The sequence below is a fragment of the Podarcis cretensis genome (genome assembly GCF_951804945.1).
Source record: "Podarcis cretensis genome assembly, chromosome: 11".
Taxonomy (NCBI): Eukaryota; Metazoa; Chordata; class Lepidosauria; order Squamata; family Lacertidae; genus Podarcis; species Podarcis cretensis.
Window position 1 is genome coordinate 41,375,394 of NC_137180.1, and position 25,763 is coordinate 41,401,156.

The 25,763-nt window shown below is 43.5% G+C and overlaps 2 protein-coding genes across 3 annotated transcripts in view; both read left to right on the forward strand.

Moving 5' to 3' along the window:
* The window catches only part of ELOVL7 (ELOVL fatty acid elongase 7), a 47,650-nt gene extending 32,469 nt beyond the window's left edge, over positions 1–15,181 (forward strand). The window contains exons 3-8 of the mRNA XM_079995812.1: positions 2,249–2,439; positions 4,249–4,329; positions 5,351–5,407; positions 7,116–7,221; positions 12,415–12,551; positions 13,506–15,181. Of these exons, the coding sequence (XP_079851938.1) occupies positions 2,249–2,439; positions 4,249–4,329; positions 5,351–5,407; positions 7,116–7,221; positions 12,415–12,551; positions 13,506–13,715 (782 nt within the window). The 3' untranslated portion in view covers positions 13,716–15,181. The remainder of the gene's footprint in view (positions 1–2,248; positions 2,440–4,248; positions 4,330–5,350; positions 5,408–7,115; positions 7,222–12,414; positions 12,552–13,505) is intronic.
* A 1,457-nt stretch (positions 15,182–16,638) lies between these two features.
* DEPDC1B (DEP domain containing 1B) overlaps positions 16,639–25,763 on the forward strand; it is a 39,061-nt gene continuing 29,936 nt past the window's right edge. The window contains exons 1-2 of one of the 2 annotated variants that reach the window (XM_079995611.1): positions 16,639–16,768; positions 20,289–20,554. In XM_079995611.1, coding sequence (XP_079851737.1) covers positions 16,721–16,768; positions 20,289–20,554 — 314 coding nt within the window. In that variant the 5' untranslated portion in view covers positions 16,639–16,720. Of the gene's footprint in view, positions 16,769–20,078; positions 20,175–20,288; positions 20,555–25,763 lie in introns of those variants that run through there. The other variant, XM_079995610.1, reaches the window with a different exon arrangement.

Here is a 25,763-nt window from a genome sequence, read left to right on the forward strand (position 1 = left end):
AAGGCCCATCTTGTCCAGAATCCTGTTCACAGTGACCAGCCAGATGCCTGTGGGAACCCCACAAGCAAGATCTGAGCGAAATAGCCATCTCCCCACTTGTGATTCCCAGCAACTGATATTGCTTCTGACAGCGGAGGGAGCACATGGCCATTGTGGCTTGTAGCCATTGATAGCCCTTTACTGGATGGTGTGATTGCACTTCTGGAGAATCTATGCAATGTTACTGAATTTGTGGATTCATACAGGCCAAGGATTTTACTTTTTGATGTAGAGCACATGCAAATCCATTGGATGGTTGTGACATCAGGAAAAAGGAATCATTTCTTTTGTCGGTACTGTCAGATCCGTTCTACACACCTCTGGATTGGGATCCCAGCTCTTTGAATGGAAATGTGTATAACTTAAATTTAGGCGTTCTAAATTTAGAAGGCAAGGATTCTCAAAATACCAGAGTTGTTGTGGTGTTGTTTATTAAGAGTTCCACTGAAGTAGGATGCCAAAGTAATGCTTGTGCTATATAGCACATAAAATAGCACATAACTGGTTTCCAGTTTTAGAGCATTAGTTGTCTTGGAATAAGGAATAGATAACCATAAATTCGGGAAAATTTATGATCAAGGTGATGCCTGTACAGCTGTTGAGAACATAGCTGGATCGCAGCTCCATTTAGCCTAGCATCCTGTTTCCAAGAGTAGCCCGCCAGGTGAGTCCAGGAAGTCCACAAACAGGTCCTGAAAGGCCCAGCACTTCCCCTCAGCATCTGGATGGGCCAAGGTATGCATGCTTGTTCACACACAGGGCCTAATGCCACGTTTAGAATACCCCAACAATATGTCAGCAGGATGTACAAATACTAATAAGCTCCACACTAATAAGCATCCTATGAAGACATTAACTGACGCTCCCAAAATTGCTTCTGGCTTTGTTTTACATACATTCAGTCAAACATGAATATCGCATGTGAACAATTTGTGCATAATGTTTCCTGTTAATGCCTAGGAGGAAAGGAAGATGGTGCACTTGCGCACTTCTGCCATTCACAAATATTAAAACCTAGAAGGCACTGAGTGCCCTTGCTCTGTGTTTTCACATTCTTCCACAGAATACCAAGTTGTTTTGTCTCCAAATGAGTCTCCATTATGAAAGTGTTATGATGCCCACAAAGAATACTTCTTGGATTACTGAATAAACTCAGTGTAAAGAAGACTGTATTATTGGGTATAGGGAGAGACCAAAGCTGCTATTTTTAAGCAGTGTAGCAATGAGGTTATTTAGGAATCCCATTTGCTAATGGGGGTAAATTTAGTACCTGTTTTTACGAGTATTGCATTAATGTAAAAGGGAAAAAATGAAATATTCTTAGCAGATTGAGGATACTAATGTATACTATATACCAGGCACGTCCAACTTCCAAGAGACTGAGATCTACTCCCACTATAAAAAAACTGGCAGTGATCTACCCATTGGATTGACCAGAGTTGTAGAGTTTTTTCTTGGGAAGCTTCATCAAAGTTGTTTTTAGGGAGGATTGACCAGAGTTGTTGAGCTTTTGGGGGAGGGGAGCAATTGATCAGGGTCCCGCGATTGACCAGGGACACCCAGCGATCGACAGGTAGATCGTGATTGACCGATTGGACATCCCTGTTATATGCCATTAATGATAGGGGTGGGTGTTGGACATTCTTGGTGATGTCCCAGTCATTGGGAGGGATTGGTGGAATATATACATGTCCAAGTTACTTCCTTTTAAATCTTGTAAGTATTTTGCTAGACTAGTCAAGTGGCTCAATGAAGGCTAATACTTTATTCTGTTTTGCCATTTGACAGCAATAAAAATACAGGGAATGAGTAAATCAAAGATCCCACTGCTGAAGTAAATGATGCAACTCATCAAACACCAAAATAGTGGCTGCACTAGGTCTCAAATCTAGCCAAAATAGCAAAATTTAATTATGCATTTCAAGAACGTGTGACTTCTGTTTGTAGTATTCAAGGAAAAAATAACACGGTCATGCCATTGTCAAAGGTTTCTCATTGTTGCAACTTATGGATGCAGGTTTTTGTTTCCTTGCGTAAGGTATGCTTTTTGTGTAACATGGGGAGAAGCTGAGGTAAACAACAAATGTGCCTGTACAGGTGAAAACGTTCATTCGAATGAACAGCCTATTTTTGCTTAATAATATACTTGATGATTGATTAATCATGGAAGCTGACTGACTTGGTCCCTTTTAAACTAAATCTCTTCCAGATCCACGAGTTGATGGCTACCCGCTTATGGCTTCACCTTTTCCACAGACACTTATTCTTGGAGCATATATCTATTTTGTCACCAACCTGGGACCAAAGTTCATGGAGAACAGGAAACCTTTTGATTTGAGGCAATTGATGGTTTTTTACAACTTCATTGTAGTGGCTCTTTCAATTTATATGACTTATGAAGTAAGTATTGCCTAAGAATAGACTCATTATGCCGATTAGATGTGCACAAAGTTTTTTTTGTTTTTGTTTTCCTAAAAATGTTAATGGGTTTCTGCTGTGGGCCAGATTGCAACACCAAAGTTTAGAAACACTTTCATCAAATCTGAATGCCACGATGTGACCCTTTGTTCCCAGGGAAAATTCATTGTCCCTCTTAGCTTTTTGAAGCCTAGGGACTGCCTTCTAAATCGTATTTCCCTCTACCACAGCCTAGCAGTTGGGAAATGCAGCAAATATTTCTCCCAACACATGAAGCAAATGGATGAGTCCACACTAGGCTTCTATCTCTACTCCTGGGGAAAGTGTGTGTTTGGGGGAGTAAGAATCCTCCTTCCTCCCTTTTTAACTGTACACGAGTTCGCTCCCATCAACAACATTATCCTAAAAATGACGCGGCTCTGTAATATGTAAAGTGAAAGTTGACTAACCTGTGGGCCCTCCTAAATGGTGGACTTCATCTCTCATCATCTCCGATCGTTGGCCATGCTGGCTGGAGTTGATGCGAGTCTTCACAACATCCAGATGGCCACAGGTTTCCCGTTACTGTTCCATAATATTACCAGGCAGAGTAGAAGGACCTGGAGCAGGCTTTGCAGGCTTCACACACCCAAGTCCCCACAGTGACAAGTGAACAAATTAACCAGGCGGTATCTCTGCATCTCTTCTTCGCTTCCCTATATTTATGAGGAGCCAGGTGGGAGAGGGGACTATTAAGCCCCATTCCTTATTATTTCTGCTGGGTAAAATCCCTGTATAGTGATGTCACCTCTGTGCCTGGCTTTATATATATATGAGGCAGTAGATGTATGGACAGGGAAGCACAAGGTATATTTTGCCTGTGAATTGGGAACCTAACTGGGAAGTTATAGGTATAGTTAGGTGAACTATACCTGTAGGTGCAGGCTGTTAAAATAAGAAGCATGACTTCACTGAGCATAGGAAACTGTCTTATACAGAGTTAGACCACTGGTCCATCTAGCTCAGAATCATCTTCTCTGGGTGGCTCTGTACGGCGGAGACCTGTTACATGCAAAACATGTTCTCTGTCACTGAGCTATGCTATGAAACTGCTTTTGTGACTTTATATTTTTTTCTTGGTAGATACTTGAAACAGTCTTTGACTTCTGGGCTGTCTTGTCAATTTTTTCTTCAGTGACAGCACTTGATCCGTGTATCACAAAAATTGCTTTCTTTTGTAATGCTCATGGTGATCTCCATATTATAATTTTTCCAACCTTTTGTTTCAGTAAGATGCTCCTGATTCTACAGCCTTAGTAATACGGATCTAAATGTTTGCATACCTAAAAATATATTTAGTAGTTTCCCTGCCAGATGCACCTCTGTAAAAATAATGGACAACAGAAACAACTGGAAAAAGAAATAAATCCACTTCCAGTTACTATTAACTTTGCCCGGAACAACCTCTTTGCTGCCCTAGTGACAGGGCGAGTAGCTTTTTACACACCTGTTGTGATAGAAGTAAAAAAACAAAAAAAACCCTACTTCTGAACCCTTTAGATATACAAAGTCCATGGTGTTTTTCCCCCCAATTGCATAATCAATGTTTCATTATTTTTTTTGACTGAACACTATGTATGTGTATTGGGCCAATCTGTATAATCTAAAACATACACATGGATTGTGTTCAGTCCAAAAAAAAAATTGAAACATTGATCATGCAATTGGAAAAAAACACCCCTGAACTTCGTATATCTAAATAAATTATTGTTACTGTTATTGTTATGAATCATTATCTTCTTCCACCTACAGTTCCTTATGTCTGGCTGGGCTACAGGCTATACCTATCGCTGTGACATAGTTGATTACTCCAGGTCACCTATGGCTCTAAGGGTGAGTCATGAAATGAAATGGTTCACAAAGTTCCAGGAATGTGTGCTGTCATTTGACTGCATTGGCTACAACAGAAGAGTTGCAAATGAATGTGTGTATGTATGTGTAATGAAAAGAGCAGCCATGAGAGGCATGGACCCCAATGCAGCTTTTTACACACATGCAGAAAAGATTGGCTGTCTGTCTGTGTGTGTGTGTGTGTGTGTGTGTGTGAGAGAGAGAGAGAGAGAGAGAGAGAGAGAAAGTTTAACTAGCACCTTCCCATTGCATTGCAGAAGTTTTAAAAAGGTGTTTGTGGGCACTGCATGCTGCTGTGTAGGAAATATACAGAATCTCTACTCTCTGTGTGTACAGTTGTACCTTGGTTCTTGAACGGCTTAGTTGCCGAACAAATTAGTTCCCGAATGCCACAAACTCGGAAGTGTTCCGGTTTACGAAAGTTTTTCAGAAGCTGAACTTCCGACGCGACTTAGAGCCAGTGTGGTGTGGTGGTTAAGAACGGTAGTCTCGTAATCTGGGGAACTGGGTTCGCGTCTCCGCTCCCCCACATGCAGCTGCTGGGTGACCTTGGGCCAGTCACACTTCTCTGAAGTCTCTCAGCCCCACTCACCTCACAGAGTGTTTGTTGTGGGGGAGGAAGGGAAAGGAGAATGTAAGCCGCTTTGAGACTCCTGAAGGGGAGTGAAAGGCGGGATATCAAATCCAAACTCTTCTTCTTCTTCCCCTTGACTGCAGGAAGCTCCTGGAGCCAATCGGAAGCCGCACCTTGGTTTTCGAATGGTTTCAGGAGTCGAACGGACTCCCGGAACGGATTAAGTATGAGAACCAAGGTACCACTGTATACCCTCTTTTGTGTTTCCTTGGATTGTGTCAGCTGGTGAATGGTGATGAGGTGCACCATGAAGCTGTTGCACATAAATTCATCACCGGAAGCTTGTAAAACCTTCATAAAGTTCAACTAAGGTTAGATTTGGGCTCCATTATGTTTTCAGTTTTTAACGCATCTTTTTCTTCTCTGCAGATGGTTCGTGCCTGCTACTTGTATTATTTCTCGAAATTCATTGAATTGCTAGACACGGTAAGCACGATCGTAGAATCTAACAAGTGAATGAGGAGCACCTTTGTATACTTGTATACTTTGTATACTTTGCGTATTGTATTTCTCCTTCGCCATGAGGTGGGGTTGTGTTAACTCCACTGTGTGGATGTAAACTTTCCATGTGCTGTAATTTATTTGAGTGGTGAGGACACCTGGAGAACCTTTTATTTTTTCTTCCTCATTGAGAGAAGCAGGGAAGTTTGTGTGGGTGGGAAGGCTTCCATAATAATTGCTTCCCATAGTGATGATGTCTGTAGTTTAGTCAACTATGTTTAGCCTTCAAGTTTCTAAGACTTTGTTCATGGAGAATAAGGCTCTCGGTGACTACTAGTCACCATGGCTACATTCTCTCTTTACTATGCCTCAGAATACAGTGGTATCTCAGTTCTCAAACGTCTCTATTGACAAATGTTTCTGAACCTGAACACCAAAGACTCGGAAGTAAATGCTTCCATTTTCAAACACGCCTCGGAAGTCGAACGGCTACCCCTGCGTGTTTTTCAATTTTCTCAGTTGAATTTGCTGACAGCCCTTTGCACCTCAGTTTTAGAATGTTTCGGAACTTGAACAGTCTTCCGGAATGGATTATATTCGAGAACCGAGGTACCACTGTACCAGTGGCTGGGAATCATTGGTAGTGTTCTACTCAGATTCTGCTTCTGGGCTTCCCGGGGGCATCTGGTTGACTACTGTTAGCACAAGTTTTAGGAGTAGATGGGTACTTCAGCCTGATCCAACAGGGTTCTTCTCAATGTGTTATGATTAGTCTCTAAGAAATCAGTGTAGTGTTTATTGAGCTGATACATAGCTTGCAGTATTGCACCAGACTCTCCACTCCAAAAAATAAAAATTAAAAAACCCAGTAGCAGATGAGCTGTGGTTAGAACAACAGCACCACAAGGCTGCTTTCCAGACAAACCATGTGAAAGTTGGTATGTCTTTTTAAAATACCGGACACCAGTGCAGCGGCAGAGCAAGCCGATTGGGCGCCTGGGACGGCACATGTGCCTTGCGCCCAGGGCCGGGCCAGTCACCCGTGGCGAAGGGCAAGCTGGGGAACTCTGTGGAGCCTCCGAGGAGTCTGCCTGCCTCCTCCCCCTCAGCTGCCCTACAGCTGAGGGGGAGGCGGCAGGCGGACCATTTGGGGCAGCGCGGAGCCTGCAGGCACCCAAGCCACCGCGTCACTCCCAGGAGAGACGTGTGGCTCGGGCGCACTGCAGGCCCCCCATGAGTGCTGCCCAGCATTTTGTCACCCCCCTCAGAGGTGACACTCGGAGCAGCCCGCCCCCACCGCACGGCCTTCGCCCACCCCTGCACCAGTGTGTGTGTGTGGGGTGGGGAGACACACAGTGCAAGTGACAAATCACAAGGGTGCATTGTGAGCAGATTGAGCTGTAGATTGTGTGGAAAAACTGGTGTTCTATTTACTGTACTCCAGTGACTCTGAAACCACCTGCATCTTCTATAAAACAAAAGCCAACAGATTATTTATTTATTTACTCTAGCAACTATTTTGGGCAGTAGTATGTGTAGTCAGTACTATTAGTCATGGAACGGTAGTGTGAATAAATGCATTTTTATACATGCCATGAAAACAAGATGAGCTATTCAGCGCACAGACTGAATTGCGCATGCTGCTGACGTTAAGTGTGACTTGCAGTAATAATACCTCTTTAAATCGTTCCAGATCTTCTTTGTGCTCCGAAAGAAGAATGCCCAAATTACGTTTCTCCATGTATTCCATCACACAATCATGCCTTGGACCTGGTGGTTTGGAGTCAAATTTGCTCCAGGTAGTTCCGATTCTAAATTGAAACTTGCTTTTATAAATAATACAATGTTTCTAAGTGGAAATTTCTTTCTTTCTGTTGCTTTACGTATGGGGGTTTCCTTAAAATTCTATGCATGCACCCCACCTGCTTTAGAAAGTCATGTATACGTATCAACTTTTCCTAGGTAGGTGGTGTTGGTATTTCACTCTGCAAATTTTGTCTCTGGCTGGTTCCTGCAACTGGGTAGCTAAACAAAGGACAACTTGCACAAGGCTTTTTGTTTAAAGTGACACAGAGGAAAAGGCAAACAATACAAAGATTCTGAAGCAAGTGTATCATTTAAACCTATTAAGGTTTCTTACTTGACTTAACACATTGACTGGTTCCAGCACAGAATTAGGTGCTCTTAAACATATTGGCTTAAATTAGCATAGGAATGCCAAGCTCTCTGTTGGATTAAGAACTTTGTTTTTCTCCCGATTTTAGCTTTGCAGCTTTAGCAGTTTATTGATAGTGGCGTTTGACCAATAGTTCCATCCGATTTCTAGTTTCTTTTCCCACCCTATTATGTAACCCTTGAATGTTCTCAGGCCCAAAATCCCTAGCAAGCTGAAATCTTTTGGAAGCATTAGCATAGATGCAACAAGTTATTTACTTTGAATTATGCAAACCCCTTTCTTTTGCATGTTGCTTCGCCTTCTCTGCCTTTGAAGGGTGCCTGTCAAAATTGGAAACACCTGGGCAAAAAAAGGAGGTACAGAAAGGAGAGCAGTGGGGCATAGGGAAAACTATAGGTTTTCCTAACTTCCTAATGCAAAGACCATGTTAAAAAAGAAAAATCCCATCTAAAGGTTGCATTGTGCTTTTACAGGCATTCAGAATACTATTTTATTTTTAAAAAATTAGAAGACAATTTCTGACCCGTGTTCTATTGCCAGATTACTATTGTTCTCAGATTCATATTAGCTGCATGCTGGGACTTGACACATTTCATAGATAGTTTCTCTTGAAGGGGTGGGGCTGGTAGATGGTAATAATCTGGACATCTCATCTAACCTGGGGAGCCTGCGGCAGTGTTGCCTTGGGAGAAGCCTGTTAATAACAGTGGTAGTAATGATGATGGTCATTATATTATTAATAATATAGTGTCATTAGTTTATTCATTGCCTTCTACACAATTGACTCAAGGAGATATATGGTGAAACAGCAAAAATAAAGTTATTATCACAGCAGATATATTTAAAACAAGACAAGTTTAGTTTTCATAAATGTGTGCTCTCTTCTTTGGGAAGGCTATATTAGATCTTGACAAATGAAATAATGCCCTCTATTATCCCTTGGAAGAGTAGTGATGTATTCCATCCTATTTACTCTTCTTTTTTTGGCTTTTAAAAATGATTAGCTTAATGCTGCCTAATACTAATTTATGTTAATCCAAGTGTTTGCCATGAGGTCTTTTTTAATGGATCTTTCTGTGGACAGAAATTGAGTACTTTTGAGTGAGATGTCCTTGCGTTAATCAGCATTGTGAACACTCCCAGTTAATGTCCTTTGGGTTTTTTGCTTTTAAAACTTTTGGCCTTCATTATAGGATAGTGGTCGTCCAAAATGGCAATAGAATCATCCAAAACATCACAATGGTCCAGTTCCCACACTGCAGTAAACTAGTTAATAGTTTTACCATGAAGCTGCTGATCTGGCCTCCATGCTTAGCACTTAGGAGAAACAAACCTGGCTTAGGTTAGAATTTGAAGTAGCACTAAGGAGATTGTTAACTCATTGCAAGCATTTCTGCTTGTCTAACGGAATGATACCACCTCTCCTTCCTCTTTATGCTGTTCTGGGCTTCTCTCAAATGCCTCTGCCACCAATTTAGGCAGGGGAAAAAGCCACATTGTGCTAGCAGAACTTGTCACACTGCCTCCCAGTAGTTCAACTAGATAGGGGAATCTAGCTCCAAGTGTTATGTCTGAACTAGAAATCTCCCTGCCCGCCCCACCCCCCCGCCGGAAAAGATGACTATCAGTAAGTCAGGAACGAACTGTGACCAGTTCAGACATAATAATAAGTAAGGAATTATCATTTGCTCTTCCTTGCATGTAGATGGGAGAGAAAGCATCCCAAATGGGTAGCAATTATTTACTGAAGGAGTAGCTAACCTGTGGCCCTCCAAATGCTGTTGGGACCCAGCTCCCATCAGCCCCAGCCAGCCTAGCCAAGGATCAGGAATGGCAGTGGAGTTGAAGTCCAACATCTAGAAGGCCACAGACAAGTCACACCTGGTTTACCACGATGTGAGCAAGGTCAATAACTGCTAGTTTGTGGCACAAAGCAGAAATAGTCATCCACTTGCATCCACCTGAATTTTAACTGTAGTCTTAGTTGAGTGCTGCCACAGCCCGGATTGATGTACCCAATAGCAAGAGGTTTTGAAGGAGTGGGTCTTCTGTGGAGTGCATGTCTTATTTCGCTCCTTGGGTTTGATGGGCTTTAGAATAAAGTTAAAAGTGTTTGATAATAAGCAGTTACCAAGAGGAGAACTGCATCCCCCCCCCAGTAGAGAACACAGTGTGTTTAGATCTCATTTGCGAAATGACATTAAAGAACAGGAGATCCTTTCCATACACTTTGCATGTATTGCCCTACTATGCAGCTGAATAAGGCAATTGCCCATAAGAGTTAATGCCACTATAAGCCAGCAGTAAAACGTTTAACAATATTCCCTTACACACACCCCCCCCCTCAAATTCTGTGTGGGATTATTTGGCAGGCTTCCTTGCTTGAGTAATTTGGATATTCCTGCTAAACTGGCTTCATGAAAATGCAAATCCTTCAGGCACTGTTACATATCAGTAGGTTGCGAGTCTCCATTTTTGGCTTAGGAGAGATTGCTTTTCTGGTTTCTGCATGCGAGTTTTAATTATTCCACAGCACACACAGAGAGAGATGGTTTCTGTCATTGCAGCTTATGTGTGATGAATGTGACTCTTTCTTGTGGTAAGGTTAGGCACTTCAGAAATTAGGAGAATCTTCAAGGCTGCCATCCCAAATACATAAAGCCAACTGCCCTTTATTAACAGAATTTAGTATGCAGTATTTTGCACAAGTCCTATGTGTCAAATGTGGGCCACCCTGCCCATTATGATGAAAACCACCAAATTATATTGTTGCCATTTAAAAGGGGCCAAGTGTCAGTTCTCAGTAAACTAGTTTTGTAATCTGGAAACTGCTTATGACTCTATTCTAGAGCGAGACTTCAGTCTCACTCAGCCATGGGGGAAATGCTTGCTTGAGTTAACACTTGTGTTGCACCGACCAGCTACTTTCTCCTGATTTTTTGTTTATTTAAAAAACCTTATTTAAATCTTTTAAATTTCATAATCAAAAGTACACAAAACATTTTTTTATATAAAAAACACATTTATTTCTTGTTTTGATTAACTGCTTTTAGATGTCCTTAATTGCTTTTAAATGTTTTTGATATATTTTTATTTTAATTGTGTTATTTTATTACGATGTTTGGCGCCCTGGGGGAAAATAGTAATTTAATTAATAGTACTTGTTAATAATAATAGACTTTTTAAGCACCACATGCCTTTTGCTCATACAAGCTGCCCATTTACTTGTGCTGCAGAGGGAGGAGCAATCAAACCAAGAAATGCTTCTTCCAAACCAGGACATCTATGGTTGCCACCTTTTGGAACGAGACAGGATATTAAGCCAGTTGGTTTAATAGTATGGCTTGTTCCAAAGCTGAAAATGAAATGGGAAACTCTGGTTAATGATACACTTTCTGGATTTATTGTTTGTACCACAAAGGGTCTGGAAAAGAACTTGTTCATAGTTCTGCTGACCAGGCAGTTAATCCTTTCTTTCAACTTTTTGTCTGCATCAACTTACTTTTCTCCACTTTTAACTGATGCACCAGTCTGGAACCTGCATGCATTTCCAGAAATGAGAAGTGCTCAACACCTCGAAGTTCATGGTTGTGAGGCAGCCTAAGCAGGGGCAGGAAGCAGTTAGAATGTGAATTTGAATATAAACATGAGGGTATGGGAGAGGGAGTTAGGGAAATCTTAAAAATATGGCACAAGATATGTAAGATAGCTGGAAACGAATACAAAGGTGCTTGGACCTATTCCAAGTGTGCATGTCAACATTTCCAAAACTGGTTCAAGTTCTTATCTGAAGACAGTAATTTCAGAGTAACGTAACTAAAACATGTGAGGACCTGCAAAATCAAGCTCAGCATTTATTTTGCCTGAACAGGTCAGATTAGCTGCAATTTAAATACCATCCATAGGCTGAGGACAGAATTCCCAAATTAGGCCACCATCCTGTGTCTCAGTATTGCAGGGCAGGAGACACCCAGATTGATTGATTATGTTATTGCATGTGAAGATATTGATTGCAGTGTTGAACCTGGATTGGGGATACTAGTGTTTAAACTGTCACTAAGCTGCCTTCAGCCCTGAAGGTACACTCTTAAACCATCTTCCGAGACAGTCGACCACTTGCCAGCTCTCAACCTAGCCCAGGAGCAGCTAATTTGGTTCCCTCCTAAGGTTGCTGAACTCCCTTACTCCCAATAGCCCCAACCAGCAAGGATGATTGGTAGGGATGATAGGAGTTGGAAGTCCAGCAGCTCTTGGAGGGCATCACAGTAGCTTATCTCTCAAGGTTATTTTGAGGACAGAGTGGGTGGTATGTGTGCTGCCCTGAGCTCCTGGGCGGAAAGATGAGATATTAATGTCAGGAAAATATATACACAGCATAAAGCATGAAAGTCCGTGGACTTTCCATACATAGGTTTTGATTAGGTACAAGAATATTGCTGTTTCTACTGAAGTACTAGAGGGCTCCAGTGCCTGCTTTAATGTGTGCAGAGGGCTTTTAATAAGAGCTGTTGCTTCTCTGTAGTCTCTCCACCCCAGGAAGATGTAGAGCGGGCATAGAGGCTCTGTAACAGCAGAGTTGGCATACATGATTAAATCCATAGATACATTTACAGCCACTGCATGAAGCTTCTGCCTCACAGAATTATTTCTGTTAATGACAGCCATGCCATTATGGTTGCATACAAAGCGATCACAAGGTTACCAGAGACAGCCTCAAGTTTTGCTTTTCTTTGCCTCATATCTCTGATTTGTCCCAGATGATGTACTTTGGATTGGTAGTAGATTGTTTCAAGACTGGATTTTGTTCTACTCACAGGTGGCTTGGGAACATTCCATGGTATGTTGAACTGTGTTGTGCATGTGATCATGTACACCTACTATGGACTCTGTTGCTTGGGACCAGCTTACCACAAATACTTGTGGTGGAAGAAGCATCTGACGACTATACAACTGGTGAGTAACTTTCAGAACACATAGGGGAAAGCTAGATTATCTGTTAGGGGTAGGTTGACTTTAGGTAAAGGGACCCCTGACCATTAGCTCCAGCTGTGGATGACTCTGGGATTGCAGCGCTCATCTCGCTTTATTGGCCGAGGGAGCCGGCGTACAGCTTCCAGTTCATGTGGCCAGCATGACTAAGCCACTTCTGGCGAACCAGAGCAGTGCACGGAAACACCATTTACTTTCCCGCCAGAGCAGTACCTATTTATCTACTTGCACTTTGATGTGCTTTTGAACTGCTAGGTTGGCAGGAGCAGGGACCAAGCAACGGGAGCTCACTCCATCGCGGGGATTCGAACTGCCAACCTTCTGATCGGCAAGCCCTAGGCTTTGTGGTTTAACCCACAGATGCATATGAATGCTGTAAACGGCTGTGAGCTAGCTGAACTCATTGCATGACCTGTGCACCTTGTTTCCTGAACTGCTACCATTTAGCCTGACCTCCCAGAGAAGATTAAAAACTCTTTAACAATGGGGTTTTGGATGCAGCAGATCCAAAGAAACATCCAATTTGGGGGCTGCCAGGAACTCACCACTTGCCTAGCCAAAACTGAGGTCTCTGTCATGGTGAAAACCTTTCAACCATTAGGACTCTTCTCCACCAATAGAGACCCTCAGAGAGGCACCCTAGCTCCTTCTCCACAATTTATGGGGTGGTGGTAACTGTAAGTAAAGCAAAGTAAGGTAAAGTAGTTCCAGTAGCCTGCTTTGAGAGCTGAGCATCATAATACCCTCGCCTCCCCATCGCCAAGGATGTAGAACTAGTTCCGCATAACTATCCTTACTTACGTTTGATGCTTTACACAGAAAGTTTCCTCCTTCGTCTGCTGCAATTCCCCCAACCCCACCTCCACTGTGTGATTAAAACAAATACCTAATGATTTACTATGTTTTTTTCTGTTTTAGATCCAGTTCATTATGGTTACCGTCCATATAGGACAAATCTACTTTATGGATCATTGCCCATACCAGTATCCAATCTTTATGTTCATCATCTGGCTCTATGGCACTTTGTTTTTAATTCTGTTCATGCACTTTTGGTACCATGCTTACACCAGAGGCAAAAGACCCCCCAAGACTTTACAAAACGGCATTACCAGAAACAAAACCGAATGAAAGATTCTGCCACAAAACATGATTGAATGTTTTGACTTGACAATCAAGATGCATAGGTGTACAGCACACACTTGTTTTATACGTGGTTTTCCAAAACAAAACAAAAAACCTTGTATTTTTACTATAAATTATTTGGGATATAATCTTTATGTGGGAGGGAGGGTTAATCTAATGATTAAGAAGAGGCACTGACCTGAAATTTTCAGCACCAATGTACATATTTTTAAAAAATGTATGAAATAAGTTAATACTGAGTTGCACTCTTGGAGATGCATATGAATATTCATTATGGAAATGAAGTGTGCCTGATAAGTATACAAAAGTACTTTGAACACTGACAAAGATACAATTGTTTTGGGCTGGTGTTGTAAATTACTAAGGTCTAAAGGCTACTCAATGAAATGGAATTCAGCTTATCAACTATAGACCTCATTGTCAAATACAGCTACTGTAAACATTAATGTATTTTATAAAACTGTACCATATGAAATACTATGACTATTTAGTCTTAAAAATGACTTTTGTAATTCTAAGGTGCCTTAGGGTATGAAGGAGGTATTGTTGGAAAGGTTGAACTGGTTGCAATGATAATCTCAAGCCTCTTGTTTGAGGGACAATGGTTGTTGCACCCTGTACCCTGAGCTTAAGCTTGATTTGAACCGAATCGTATGTACTTGAGAATATCAATACCTATGGGTTGCATGTTTCGAGGAAAACTGAAGATGGAGAGAAACTTCCCTTGGATTCTGACCACTACTTAACTTGCAGTGAAAATAATTTGAAGTTTACTGATACTTCCACATGAATGTATGTTAGAATTGGGCTGTAAAATGATACAATGCTTATATCTGTGTATGAAGGACTATGTACTGCACATCTGGAGCTATTGTAAACTCTAAGCCCCAAAATGTAAAACATCAAGTTAGTTCCTCTTTGGCAGGAGTGGCAATTCTGTGGTGCTACACCTGCTGCTAAAATCAGTCCCAGCCTCCGAGCCCAAGTGTCAGGGATGATGAACAACAGCTGGAGACCACGCAGGTTGGCTACCTCTGTTTTGTAGACATGCATTTATGCAGGTTGAGGTTCATGTTGCAAAAAATAGATCCTATGAGAACTCTGACCTCCACCTCTTTTTGAAAGGCTAACCCTGTCTCCTTAGCAGTAGTTAGAACACATTCTTCACAGGCAAAAAGGGCCTCCCTAGGTTTTGTCCCTGGCATCTCCATTGAAGGAATCCTGTCAAGGGACGGACTCCTGTATGAAATCCTAGAGTGCCAATCATTTTTTTAAAAAAATTAATGAGTTTCTTACAAAAAAAAAGAGGAAAAAGGGGCATACGCACACATATAATATAAACATACATGTTTTGGTTTAAGGGGGGGGAAAGTAAACAATGAATATTGTATTACATCCTCACCAACTTTCGCATTCCAAAATATAATAAAGATCACCCATCCTTCAACAAACTGTTTTAATATACAATTCATTTTCCGCTCTTTCAACATAGCTCAGTTTATACGTACAAGGGAAATTATTCCTTCCTCTCCATAGATTGAAATCAACATACTTCCTTCTTTGGGCAGGATAGTAACCATTTCACTGTACACATCCTCTAAATTTAGAAATACAATGAAAGGGCTTTTGGGTTGGTTTCATAACCAGTTGTTTGATATTGTCTAAACCTTGATTCTAAAAGATTTAGATTCTTTCAAGTAATCTGCATGGGGTGCAACACCAACATATATGTTATACATATGAAAACATAAACAGTACTGAAGTAGATGAGCCAAGTAGTTTAGTTTCTGTGTAAGGCAGGAGACAAATTATAGAAACATTCTAGCAGTGCAAGGGTATTGCAAAGCTGTGCCTCCACTGCCACTATCTGCACCTAAAGGTAAAGGTTAAAGTAAAGGACCCCTGGATGGTTAAGTCCAGTCGAATCATGTACCTAAAGATACTACAGAGCTGGAAGAGGTTGCAACATGGGAACTACAGTGACCAACAGTTGAATGAGAGGAAGATGCGTAAAACAAACCCGAATGGTTTGTTTTGAAAGGTTTTTGTGTGAAATTATGCATGGCCTTTTTGCCCTCTTGGTAATAGAATAGGGGCCACCCGGTGGATCTGAATCCCGGGAGATGCATTACAGACGCACGGAATTCGCTGTCCACAAATTGTAGTGCCGGTAGTTTTAAAAAGGGCCTGGCAGGGAATGAGGCTTCCAGCGACTATTTCATGCCCATGATGAGAGGCCGTACCATATGGCTCCGAATACCAATTTGCTGGGAATCGCAAGGAGGGGGCAGTGCTGTTTGCGCTCAGGCCCATAAGCATCGGGTTTAGTCAGTCAGGGTGCAAAAAACAACAGCCCCGCCGCAGGAATGGAACAGCGGCATAAGTGACCTTGGTGCGCGGGCGGCGGAGGCACAATAACGTGACTTGCCCGCGGTGTAATGGAAAGAAGCGCGCGAGAGAGCCACCCCCGCCGCAGCTGCAGACCCTGGAATTCAGAAGCAGCTCCCGCGGCGCGGCGCCCTCTGGATCCGCTCCAGCAAAACATGCGCAGGGTCGCCTTCCGAGTTTCCAAGAATTCTCAATCAGGGCACGTTCTGCATCTCCTCTCCGCCCGCCCCCGCTGTTGCCAACCGGTAGTAAGGGAGAGAAAGCCCATTGGCCATCACCCGCCGCTATACAAAACGAGCCCTTGACGTTTTTGAAGCACAGCCAATCAGTTCTTTGCGTTGTGGGGACGCCGAGAGAACGAGAGGTTATTTACATATATGCGTGTGCGTGTAGAAAAGAGAATGAGACTGAAGGGTTAAGACGCGCCCCTTAAAGTGCCACCCTCCAATCGGGTGCGTCCCGAGTAGCCACGTGATCTCAACACGGACCAATCAGGATTCGCGCGTTTTTGATTCAAACTTTTTCCCTGGCGGGGGTTGCGTAGTGTGTCGGCTGGTCGCCGTGGAAACGGGCCGGTGAGTACTCTTCTGTCGTGGCGGCCGATGGAGCCTCGAGTGGTGGGGCCTGGGCCCTACCGCGCCACCCGGCTGGTAAGTGAACGGCGGCTCAGCAGAGGCCGCGCTTCTTTGCCCGGGGCTCCGGCTTCCCTTTGCTCCCGCGAGCGTGAGCGAGAAACGCACTTTGCACATGCTCAGGGGCGCATTCATCTTCATATTGCCGCTCCTCCAGGGCTGAGCCTATCTCAGACGAAGCCTCGCACGAATGCATCACTGGAAGTTTGGGGACAAGAGTAATGGGGCTACCAGGTAGCTAGAACTCTAGCCATCCCGTTCGTGGGCGACCAGTCCCCACAATGAACGTGGGGATTCAGGCGCGCTGTGCCACTTACGCAGGAGTTGCCCTTCTAGAAGGACCACAGAGGCAGCTGGCAGCATTTCCTGTTTTCCAGCATTAATCTAGGAAGATGCTCTATGTCAGTCCAGGTCAGACCTTCTGGGCCAGCAGTGCTGCTTTTGATTGTTAGTAGCTCTTCTGGGTCTCAGGTAGAAGGTCCTTCCTATCAATGACTAGGTGATCCTTAGCAGATGAAGCCAGAAGTTAAACCCAGAATCTCCTGCAAGCAAAGCACTGAAGGATGGGCCCTCCAGTCTTTGTACACTTGAAGTTTCTCTTCTCCCAGACCTCTACTGATTTATGACTTTATTTATTAAATTTGCATACTGCCCTTTATCTGAAGATCTCAGGGCAGCTCACAGCATAAAAATATAAAATAAAAACACAAAATACATAATAAGAACAAAACAAACCAATACCGCCTGCCCCAAATACATTTAAAAGGGCATAGAATATTATTCTACCAAAGGCCTGTTTGAAGAGGAACCTTTTCACCTGGCACCTAAAGGCATAGAATGAAAGTGCCATGTGAACCTCCCTGAGGAGAGCATTCCAGAAACTTGCAGAAGCAGCTTTTTTTAGCCAACCTACTTGCCCCATTCAGAGATTGGTTTCAGGATACCACTATTTTTGAGTGGGATGTCATCACATACTGATAAATTCAGGTTGCACAATTTTCGTGATAAAGCAAGTGATGGGAAAATGTCGTGGAAACTGGGATAACACTTGCTTTGATGCAACCATTTAATCTCCCTGCAAACAAACAAAGATGCATGCTCAATAAGCAGGTCATGCGGAAGTGCCAAAATTATCCAGTTTATCTGCTGTTCCCCTGGGCCAGACCAGTGAAGCCTCAGTGGAAAAGACCCTCTTCTTTGCATGCCAGGATTTTGAAATCAAAAGCTGGCCTGTGGGCAAAGGTTCTCTTTGCTTTATTATGTCTCCATCACAACGGAGTTACATTCTCTGCATAACCATACCTTCCATCAAGGCAGTAGATGGTTGGCACAACACACTAAAGAGGTGACACAATTTTGCAGACTTCAGGAAAGAAGCACACAGCCACTTTCCCCCTGCTTGGTACGTTTTGCTGCTGTGCTGTGCTGTGCTGAGCCAAGTCTTCTCTTGGCTACAGCTTGTGTTTAGTGGCTTGGTGCATTGTGCGAACCAGGCCGTGGTCTACACAGGTGAGTTTTATCTTCTGCCTCTACCACCACCAACCCTACACAAATTCAGTGTGGAGTACCTAAGTCGGTTGGATGGCACCTTGTACACCTTCCAGCAATTCCTGCAGCCAAGCTGGTACCAAATGTATTGCTCTGCTTGAAGGTGTATTGAAAAATAGGACTTTCGAGCCATCTGGCACCAAAATGGCAACTAGTCATTCAGTTTTGGTGACTGTAATACTGTTTTAAGGAGCTTTTTGCCACCTAGATTACGTATATGAGTTTCTAACATTGCTGTCCACTACACACATACACATATCAGTGTATTTCATTTTGTTTCCCTTCTATCCCCCCTCCACCTTTATCTTCTGTTCTTTGGCGATCACTTGTAGCCGAGTAAGATTGTCTTCCATGAACACGATCTTAACAGTAAGTCAGTAAGTGACTGTGGAGGCCAATTTTGGATCCACATGCCCTTCCACAGTGGGGACATAGGTTTCCAGGTGGGAGTTGATCATGGTGAGGGTTTGCCAATCGTGCCTTCCTTTTAGCTCGTTTCTCCCTTTCATCTTTGCTTTCAGCCTACTCAGATTAAAGAGCTTTCCATCTGTTCGATATATTATTTTTACTCTGGTGGGGAGTTTCCTTTGGAAAAAGTGTAGGATCATGGCAATGAAAATGATAAATAGAGATGGGGTGCTAACACAACCTTGTTTAACACCTGATCCCACTGTGAATGGTTCACTTTGAGAGCCATTGTTATCTGTGATTGTTGCTGTCATATTATTGTGGAGGAGCTGAAGGATGTTCACAAATTTATCTGGGCAGCCATTCAGAAGGGCAAAGGGCATTACGATTTACAGTGTCAAAGGCCTTAGGTCAATAAACAGCATTTACAGGGGCTGGTTTTGTTCTCTACATTTTTCTTGCAGCTGTGTTGATTGTCCCCCTAGAAGGTCGAAAACCATATTGGGATTCAGGAAGGGTAGCCTCGGATATTTTTAGAAAACTGTTTGCTAAGATCCTTGCAAATATTTTGCCGGCTGCCACTAATAAAAAGATACCTTGATAGTTTCTGCAACCTATTCTATCACCTTTTTAAAACAGATTGATAATTTTGGCATCCCTAAAGTCTGCTAGGCTCTCCTCTCTCTCCCAGATTTTTTTGATGAGCTTGTGAAGTTGTTGTGTAAGTTCAGTTCCCCCTACTTTGAAGACTTTGGCAGGTATCCCATCAGGTCTGCTGGCTTTGTTGTTTTTCATTTGGTTAATAACTACACAATTCTCCCAGATTTGGAGATACTACAATTATATTGTCTTGTCAGTGTCTGGATAATTAACAATCTCTTTGGAGGTTGTTCAGTTGTATCAGTTTGCAGAGTATTTTGCACCGAAGTATAATTGCTAGTTGAGGGACGCGGGTGGCGCTGTGGGTAAAACCTCAGCGCCTAGGACTTGCCGATTGCATGGTCGGTGGTTCGAATCCCCGCGGCGGGGTGCGCTCCCGTCATTCGGTCCCAGCGCCTGCCAACCTAGCAGTTCGAAAGCACCTCCGGGTGCAAGTAGATAAATAGGGACCGCTTACCAGCGGGAAGGTAAACGGCGTTCCGTGTGCTGCGCTGGCTCGCCAGATGCAGCTTGTCACGCTGGCCACATGACCCGGAAGTGTCTGTGGACAGCGCTGGCTCCCGGCCTATAGAGTGAGATGGGCGCACAACACTAGAGTCTTGCAAGACTGGCCCGTACGGGCAGGGGTACCTTTACCTTTATAATTGCTAGTTACTGCCTTTGGGGGTAATTTCTTGTAGTTTAAGGAGAAATCCCCCCCAAACCCTTAGCTTTGGGGTATAAGGAAATGACTTTTTTGGTATGTGGAGAAAAACTTGTAGGTTTGGGGGCAATACTTTTCCTGCTTTATGAAGCCCTCCACTTCCAAGTAAGTTTTCTTTACCTGCTTCCTTTGACCTTCCCTAGCACTGCCTATGTCTGAGCAAACAAGCAGTAGTTTGGTTTTGGGTAAATCTTTTTGTATACTTTATTGTCTTCTCAGTGGAATGAGACTATTGAGCTCTTCCGAGGTGGAATGCCTTTACAGAAGCACCGCTGTCGCTTCAAAAGCTATGAGCGCTGCTTCACCGCTTCGGAGGCCGTTGACTGGCTACACAGACTGCTGCAGCACAATCAAAATTTCAGCCCAGAAGTGACCCGCACCCAAACAGTTCAGCTCCTCAAAAAGTTCCTGAGAAACCATGTTATCGAAGATATCAAAGGAAGATGGGGCAAAGAGGATTTTGAGGACAATGGTCACCTATATAGGTAAATAACTGGATACTATTGTTATTTGGGTTGAAATATGAAAGAGGGAGACAGACTTAACTGCAGGAGATTTTGTAATCTACAGTCATACCTCGGGTTACAGACGCTTCAAGTTGCGTTTTTTCAGGTTACGGATGCTCCAAAACCCAGAAGTACCAGAACGGGTTACTTCCAGGTTTTGGAGGTCACGCATGCTCAGAAGACCAAATCGCAACCCGCATGTGTGCAGATGCGCTGCTGCGGGTTGCGAATGCTGCGGGTTGCGAACGCTGCGGGTTGCGAACCTGCATCCTGCACAGATCACATTCGCAACCCGAGCATCCACTGTATTGTAGTTTTGCAGCAGCTTCTTGCAACTTTTATCAAATTAAACTCTTCTTCTTTTTTTTTAAATTTGGTACACATTGTTCACACCTATATTTCAAGTTTGGAAACACATGTTTTCAAGCAGCAATACAAAAAAAGTATCCATGATAAATGCACAATTTCTGAAAAAAATTATGAAAACATCCCTGCTACCTTTACATTTCTAAATACAAAACTGACTACCATATTGTTGCTTCTGTGTAGCAAGAGAAGTTCATTTTCAAAAAAGGTAAAAGTCAGTCTTCAGGTGTGAATGGTTATGAATGAGAGAGAGCCCCCTTTTTTTAGGTGATAAATGGAAGTATAGCAGAAAGGTATCATTACTATATATGTACTTTCTGGTGGGAAAGGTTCCAGTTTGTGCTGTCTGCTTTCTGTCAATCTTCCCACTCAGTGAATAAATTGGGATTCATGGAACTGATACTGGGTACAGCTTCTGGCTGCATATATGCTTGGTGGCAGCCCATGATGAATTCTTACCCCGAAATGCTTTTAAACCTGCCCTAGCTCAAGGCAGTAACTGGGGTTGGTGTTCAGATAACATTTGAAAGCTCAAAGGTTGCTATTTGTAGACTGCAAACATTAAGACATTAAACACGCCTTCATAAAAAGGAATTGGGTAACAGGTCATGTAGCAAAGGCTTTTAAAACCTTAATCAAATGTTTGACTACACCCAAGGGTTATTTTTACATAAAAATGAAGCAATGTGCAGTATAAACAGCAAATATGGATTGTCCAAGAGTCTTTAATTAAACTGGTATGACCTATTAGTGTTGGATGAGATCCATTGATTAAGAGTACAGTGGTAACTCAGGTTACATACGCTTCAGGTTACAGACTCCGCTAACCCAGAAATAGTGCTTCAGGTTAAGAACTTTGCTTCAGGATGAGAACAGAAATTGTGTGGTGGCAGCGGGAGGCCCCATTAGCTAAAGTGGTGCTTCAGGTTAAGAACAGTTTCAGGTTAAGAACGGACCTCCGGAACAAATTAAGTACATAACCCGAAGTAACACTGTACAGTTATTGGACCCACCAGTTACAATAAATTAGGAGTTTAAAATAATGTGATAATATCCTTGGTCACTGTAGGCAGGAGATTACACGTTTGTGTACCTTGGCAATGATTACTTTCTAGCATGAAGGAAATAATTGGCCGACATTAATATGACTTAGATGTTTCCTGTGTTTTGACATTTGCGATGCATCTTAGCATTTTCTGAAACTTTTTGATAAGGGAGTCAAAGAATAGTAATAATAATAATAATAATAATAATAATAATAATAATAATAGTTTATTATTTGTATCCCGCCCATCTGGCTGGGTATCCCCAGCCACTCTGGGCGGCTTCCAACAAAGATGAAAAATACACTAAAATGTCACATATTAAAAACTTCCCTGAACAGGGCTGCCTTCAGATGTCTTCTGAATGTCAGGTAGTTGTTTATCGCTTTGACATCTGATGGGAGGGTGTTCCACAGGGCGGGCGCCACTACCGAGAAGGCCCTCTGCCTGGTTCCGTGTAACTTGGCCTCTCGCAGTGAGGGAACCACTAGAAGGCCCTCGGAGCTGGACCTCAGTGTTCGGGCAGAATGATGGGGGAGGAGACGCTCCTTCAGATATACTGGACCGAGGCCATTTAGGGCTTTAAAGGTCAGCACCAACACTTTGAATTGTGCTCGGAAACGCACTGGGAGCCAATGTAGGTCTTTCAAGACTGGTGTTATATGGTCTCGGCGGCCGCTCCCAGTCACCAGTCTAGCTGCCGCGTTCTGGATTAGTTGTAGTTTCTGGGTCACCTTCAAAGGTAGCCCCACGTAGAGCGCATTGCAGTAGTCCAAGCGGGAGATAACCAGAGCATGCACCACTCTGGCAAGACAGTCTGCAGGCAGATAGGGTCTCAGCCTACGTACCAGATGGAGCTGGTAAACAGCTGCCCTGGATACAGATTTGACCTGTGCCTCCATGGACAGCTGTGAGTCCAAAATGACTCCCAGGCTGCGCACCTGGCCTTTAGGGGCACAGTTACCCCATTCAGGACCAGGGATCCTCCACACCTGCCCGCCTCATGTCCCCCCAAAACAGTACTTCTGTCTTGTCAGGATTCAACCTCAATCTGTTAGCCGCCATCCATCCTCCAACCGCCTCCAGACACTCACACAGGACCTTCACCACCTTCACTGGTTCTGATTTAAAAGAGAGGTAGAGCTGGGTATCATCCACATACTGATGAACACCCAGCCCAAACCTCCTGATGATCTCTCCCAGTGGCTGTATGTAAATGTTGAAAAGCATGGGGGAGAGGACAGAACCCTGAGGCACCCCACAAGTGAGAGCCCAGGGGTCTGAACACTCATCCCCCACCACCACTTTCTGAACATGGCCCAGGAGGAAGGAGCGGAACCACTGTATGACAGTGCCCCCAGCTCCCAGCCCCTCAAGACGGTCCAGAAGGATGTTATGGTCGATGGTATCAAACGCCGCTGAGAGATCCAGCAGAACTAGGAAACAGCTCTCACCTTTGTCCCTAGCCCGCCGGAGATCATCAACCAGTGCGACCAAGGCAGTTTCAATCCCATGATGAGGCCTGAATCCCGACTGGACCATCCCAAATGGTCCACTTCTTCCAGGCGTGCCTGGAGTTGTTCAGCAACCACTCGCTGAATCACCTTGCCCAAGAATGGAAGATTTGAGACTGGGCGATAATTGGCCATCGTGGCCGCATCTAAATATGGTTTTTTAAGAAGCGGTTTAATAACCGCCTCTTTCAGCGGGTCTGGGAAGGCTCCCTCACGGAGGGAAGCATTCACCACCCCATGAAGCCCATCGCCCAGTCCTTCCCGGCTAGCTTTTATAAGCCAGGATGGGCAAGGATCCAGGAGACAGGTGGTTGGTTTCACTCGTCCAAGCAGCCTGTCCACATCCTCGGAGGTAACAGATTGGAATTGATCCCACTCAACTTGACTAGACAAAACTCTAGCACTCTCCCGCCCCGGCCCTGCTCCCACGGCGGCGTCTACTTCTTCCCGAATCTGAGCGATTTTATCTGCAAAAAACTTTGCGAAATCATTGCAGGAGATCATGTGGCCCGTACTGGGCCCCGATGTCGCAGGTGGTTCCGCTAAATTGTGAACCACCTGAAAAAGTCTCCTGCTGCTGTTTTCTGCAGATGCAATAGAGGCGGCGAAGAAAGTCTTCTTCGCTGTCGCTATCGCCACTTGGTAGGCTCGACGTTTAAGGCAGATTAATGTTGAAGATTAATGCAGGCTGGAGTTCCTGCCTTATGACTCTTGCATGCCTGCAACTTGAGCCACGTTAAGAGTCACACGTGTTTATCCCTGTGTGCCGCCATCTTGCATTTTCCTCAACGAAGCAAACTTCTCTTGTACAATGGTTAAGAATTGTGCAGCTGTAATATATCTAGTACCTTGTCATGCATGGTAGACTAGTTACAGCCAGACTCGACTACTGTAATATGGTCTGTGTGGGGCTGCCATTGAAGATGACTGAGTGTGTATTTGGGCATGTGGAGTATTGTGTTATACCTTTTTATCCAATATACTGGCATATACCTACAGGATCCCCTCTCCTGGTATGCCCCACGGAGGACCTTAAGGTCCATAAACAGCAACACCCTAGAGGTCCCGGGCCCTTAGGAAGGTAGATTAGCCTCAATCAGAGCCAGGGTTCTTTCAACACTGGCTCCGGCCTGGTAGAACGCTCTGTCTCATGAGACCAGGGCCCTGCGGGACCTGATTTCTTTCCCCTGGCCTTTGGCTTAGAATCAGTTTGATTCCCTCCCCCTCTTTTTCCTTTCTCCTCCTGTAAAGAGGCTGCATCTTAATGTTTTAATGTTGCATTTTGCAATCTTGTTTTTTTAAATTGTATTTTAATCAACTTGTTTTTATTATTGGCTGTTAGCCACCCTGAGCCCGGTATTGGCTGGGGAGGGCAGGGTATAAATAAAATTTATTATTATTATGATGTCATTCTAAATTACATTCACACCAGTGGTCATGGTGTGGCTCAAGAATTTGTGTCATTGGACAATGTCGATACTTTCCACACACATGTGCTTCAATCCATCTTTGATTCCCCCATGTAATCAGCTAGAAAGTACTTTATGCTCGTATACCACACCAAATTTTGTCACTTTTCTCCTGTGATTTTCCAGGTTAAGGGGATTGCAAACAGATTTTTTTCCTGGAATAAAAAACAACACCACATGGGAATGGTTGCTAACCATGCACTATATACCATTAGTTTTCCGGAAGTGGTCTTTATGTTATGTGTAAACTCAACTATAGTACAGAAATTAATAGCTAGGGAAATGCTGGGGAAACAGAATAAACTGCTGTGTGAATGCAGCCTGAGAAACCGAAGGTGGTATAGAATGCAACCGCTTGTCATTGGGGCTAGGCAGTCAGAGCTCATACTGGTTCTGTAATAGTTGCACTGGCTTATTTCCATTTGAAAGTACTGGTTTTAAGCTTTAAAGTCCTAAATGGTTTGGGGTGAGCATTATCCTACTAAATGGTTTGGGATGAGCTGCCCCAAGTTGCTGGGGAAACCCAGCCAGGTGGGCGATGTATTATTATTAATAATAATAATAATAATAATAATAATAATTAGTGTCACAGGCTGCTGAGGTTCATTGAGACTTTACAAAGGGCTGAGCCTTGGTAGGCCCTTCCCTGGAGCAATTCTTGCCAAGAGAGGTTCAGCAGGAGCCATCCTTGCTTGTTTTTAGGGGTCTTGGCTTTTCAAACCTGAGATTCTCTGCCAGCCAATTTTACCTGATGGGTTTTCCTTATTTAAAGAATAATAAAAAAAGAGTTCAGATG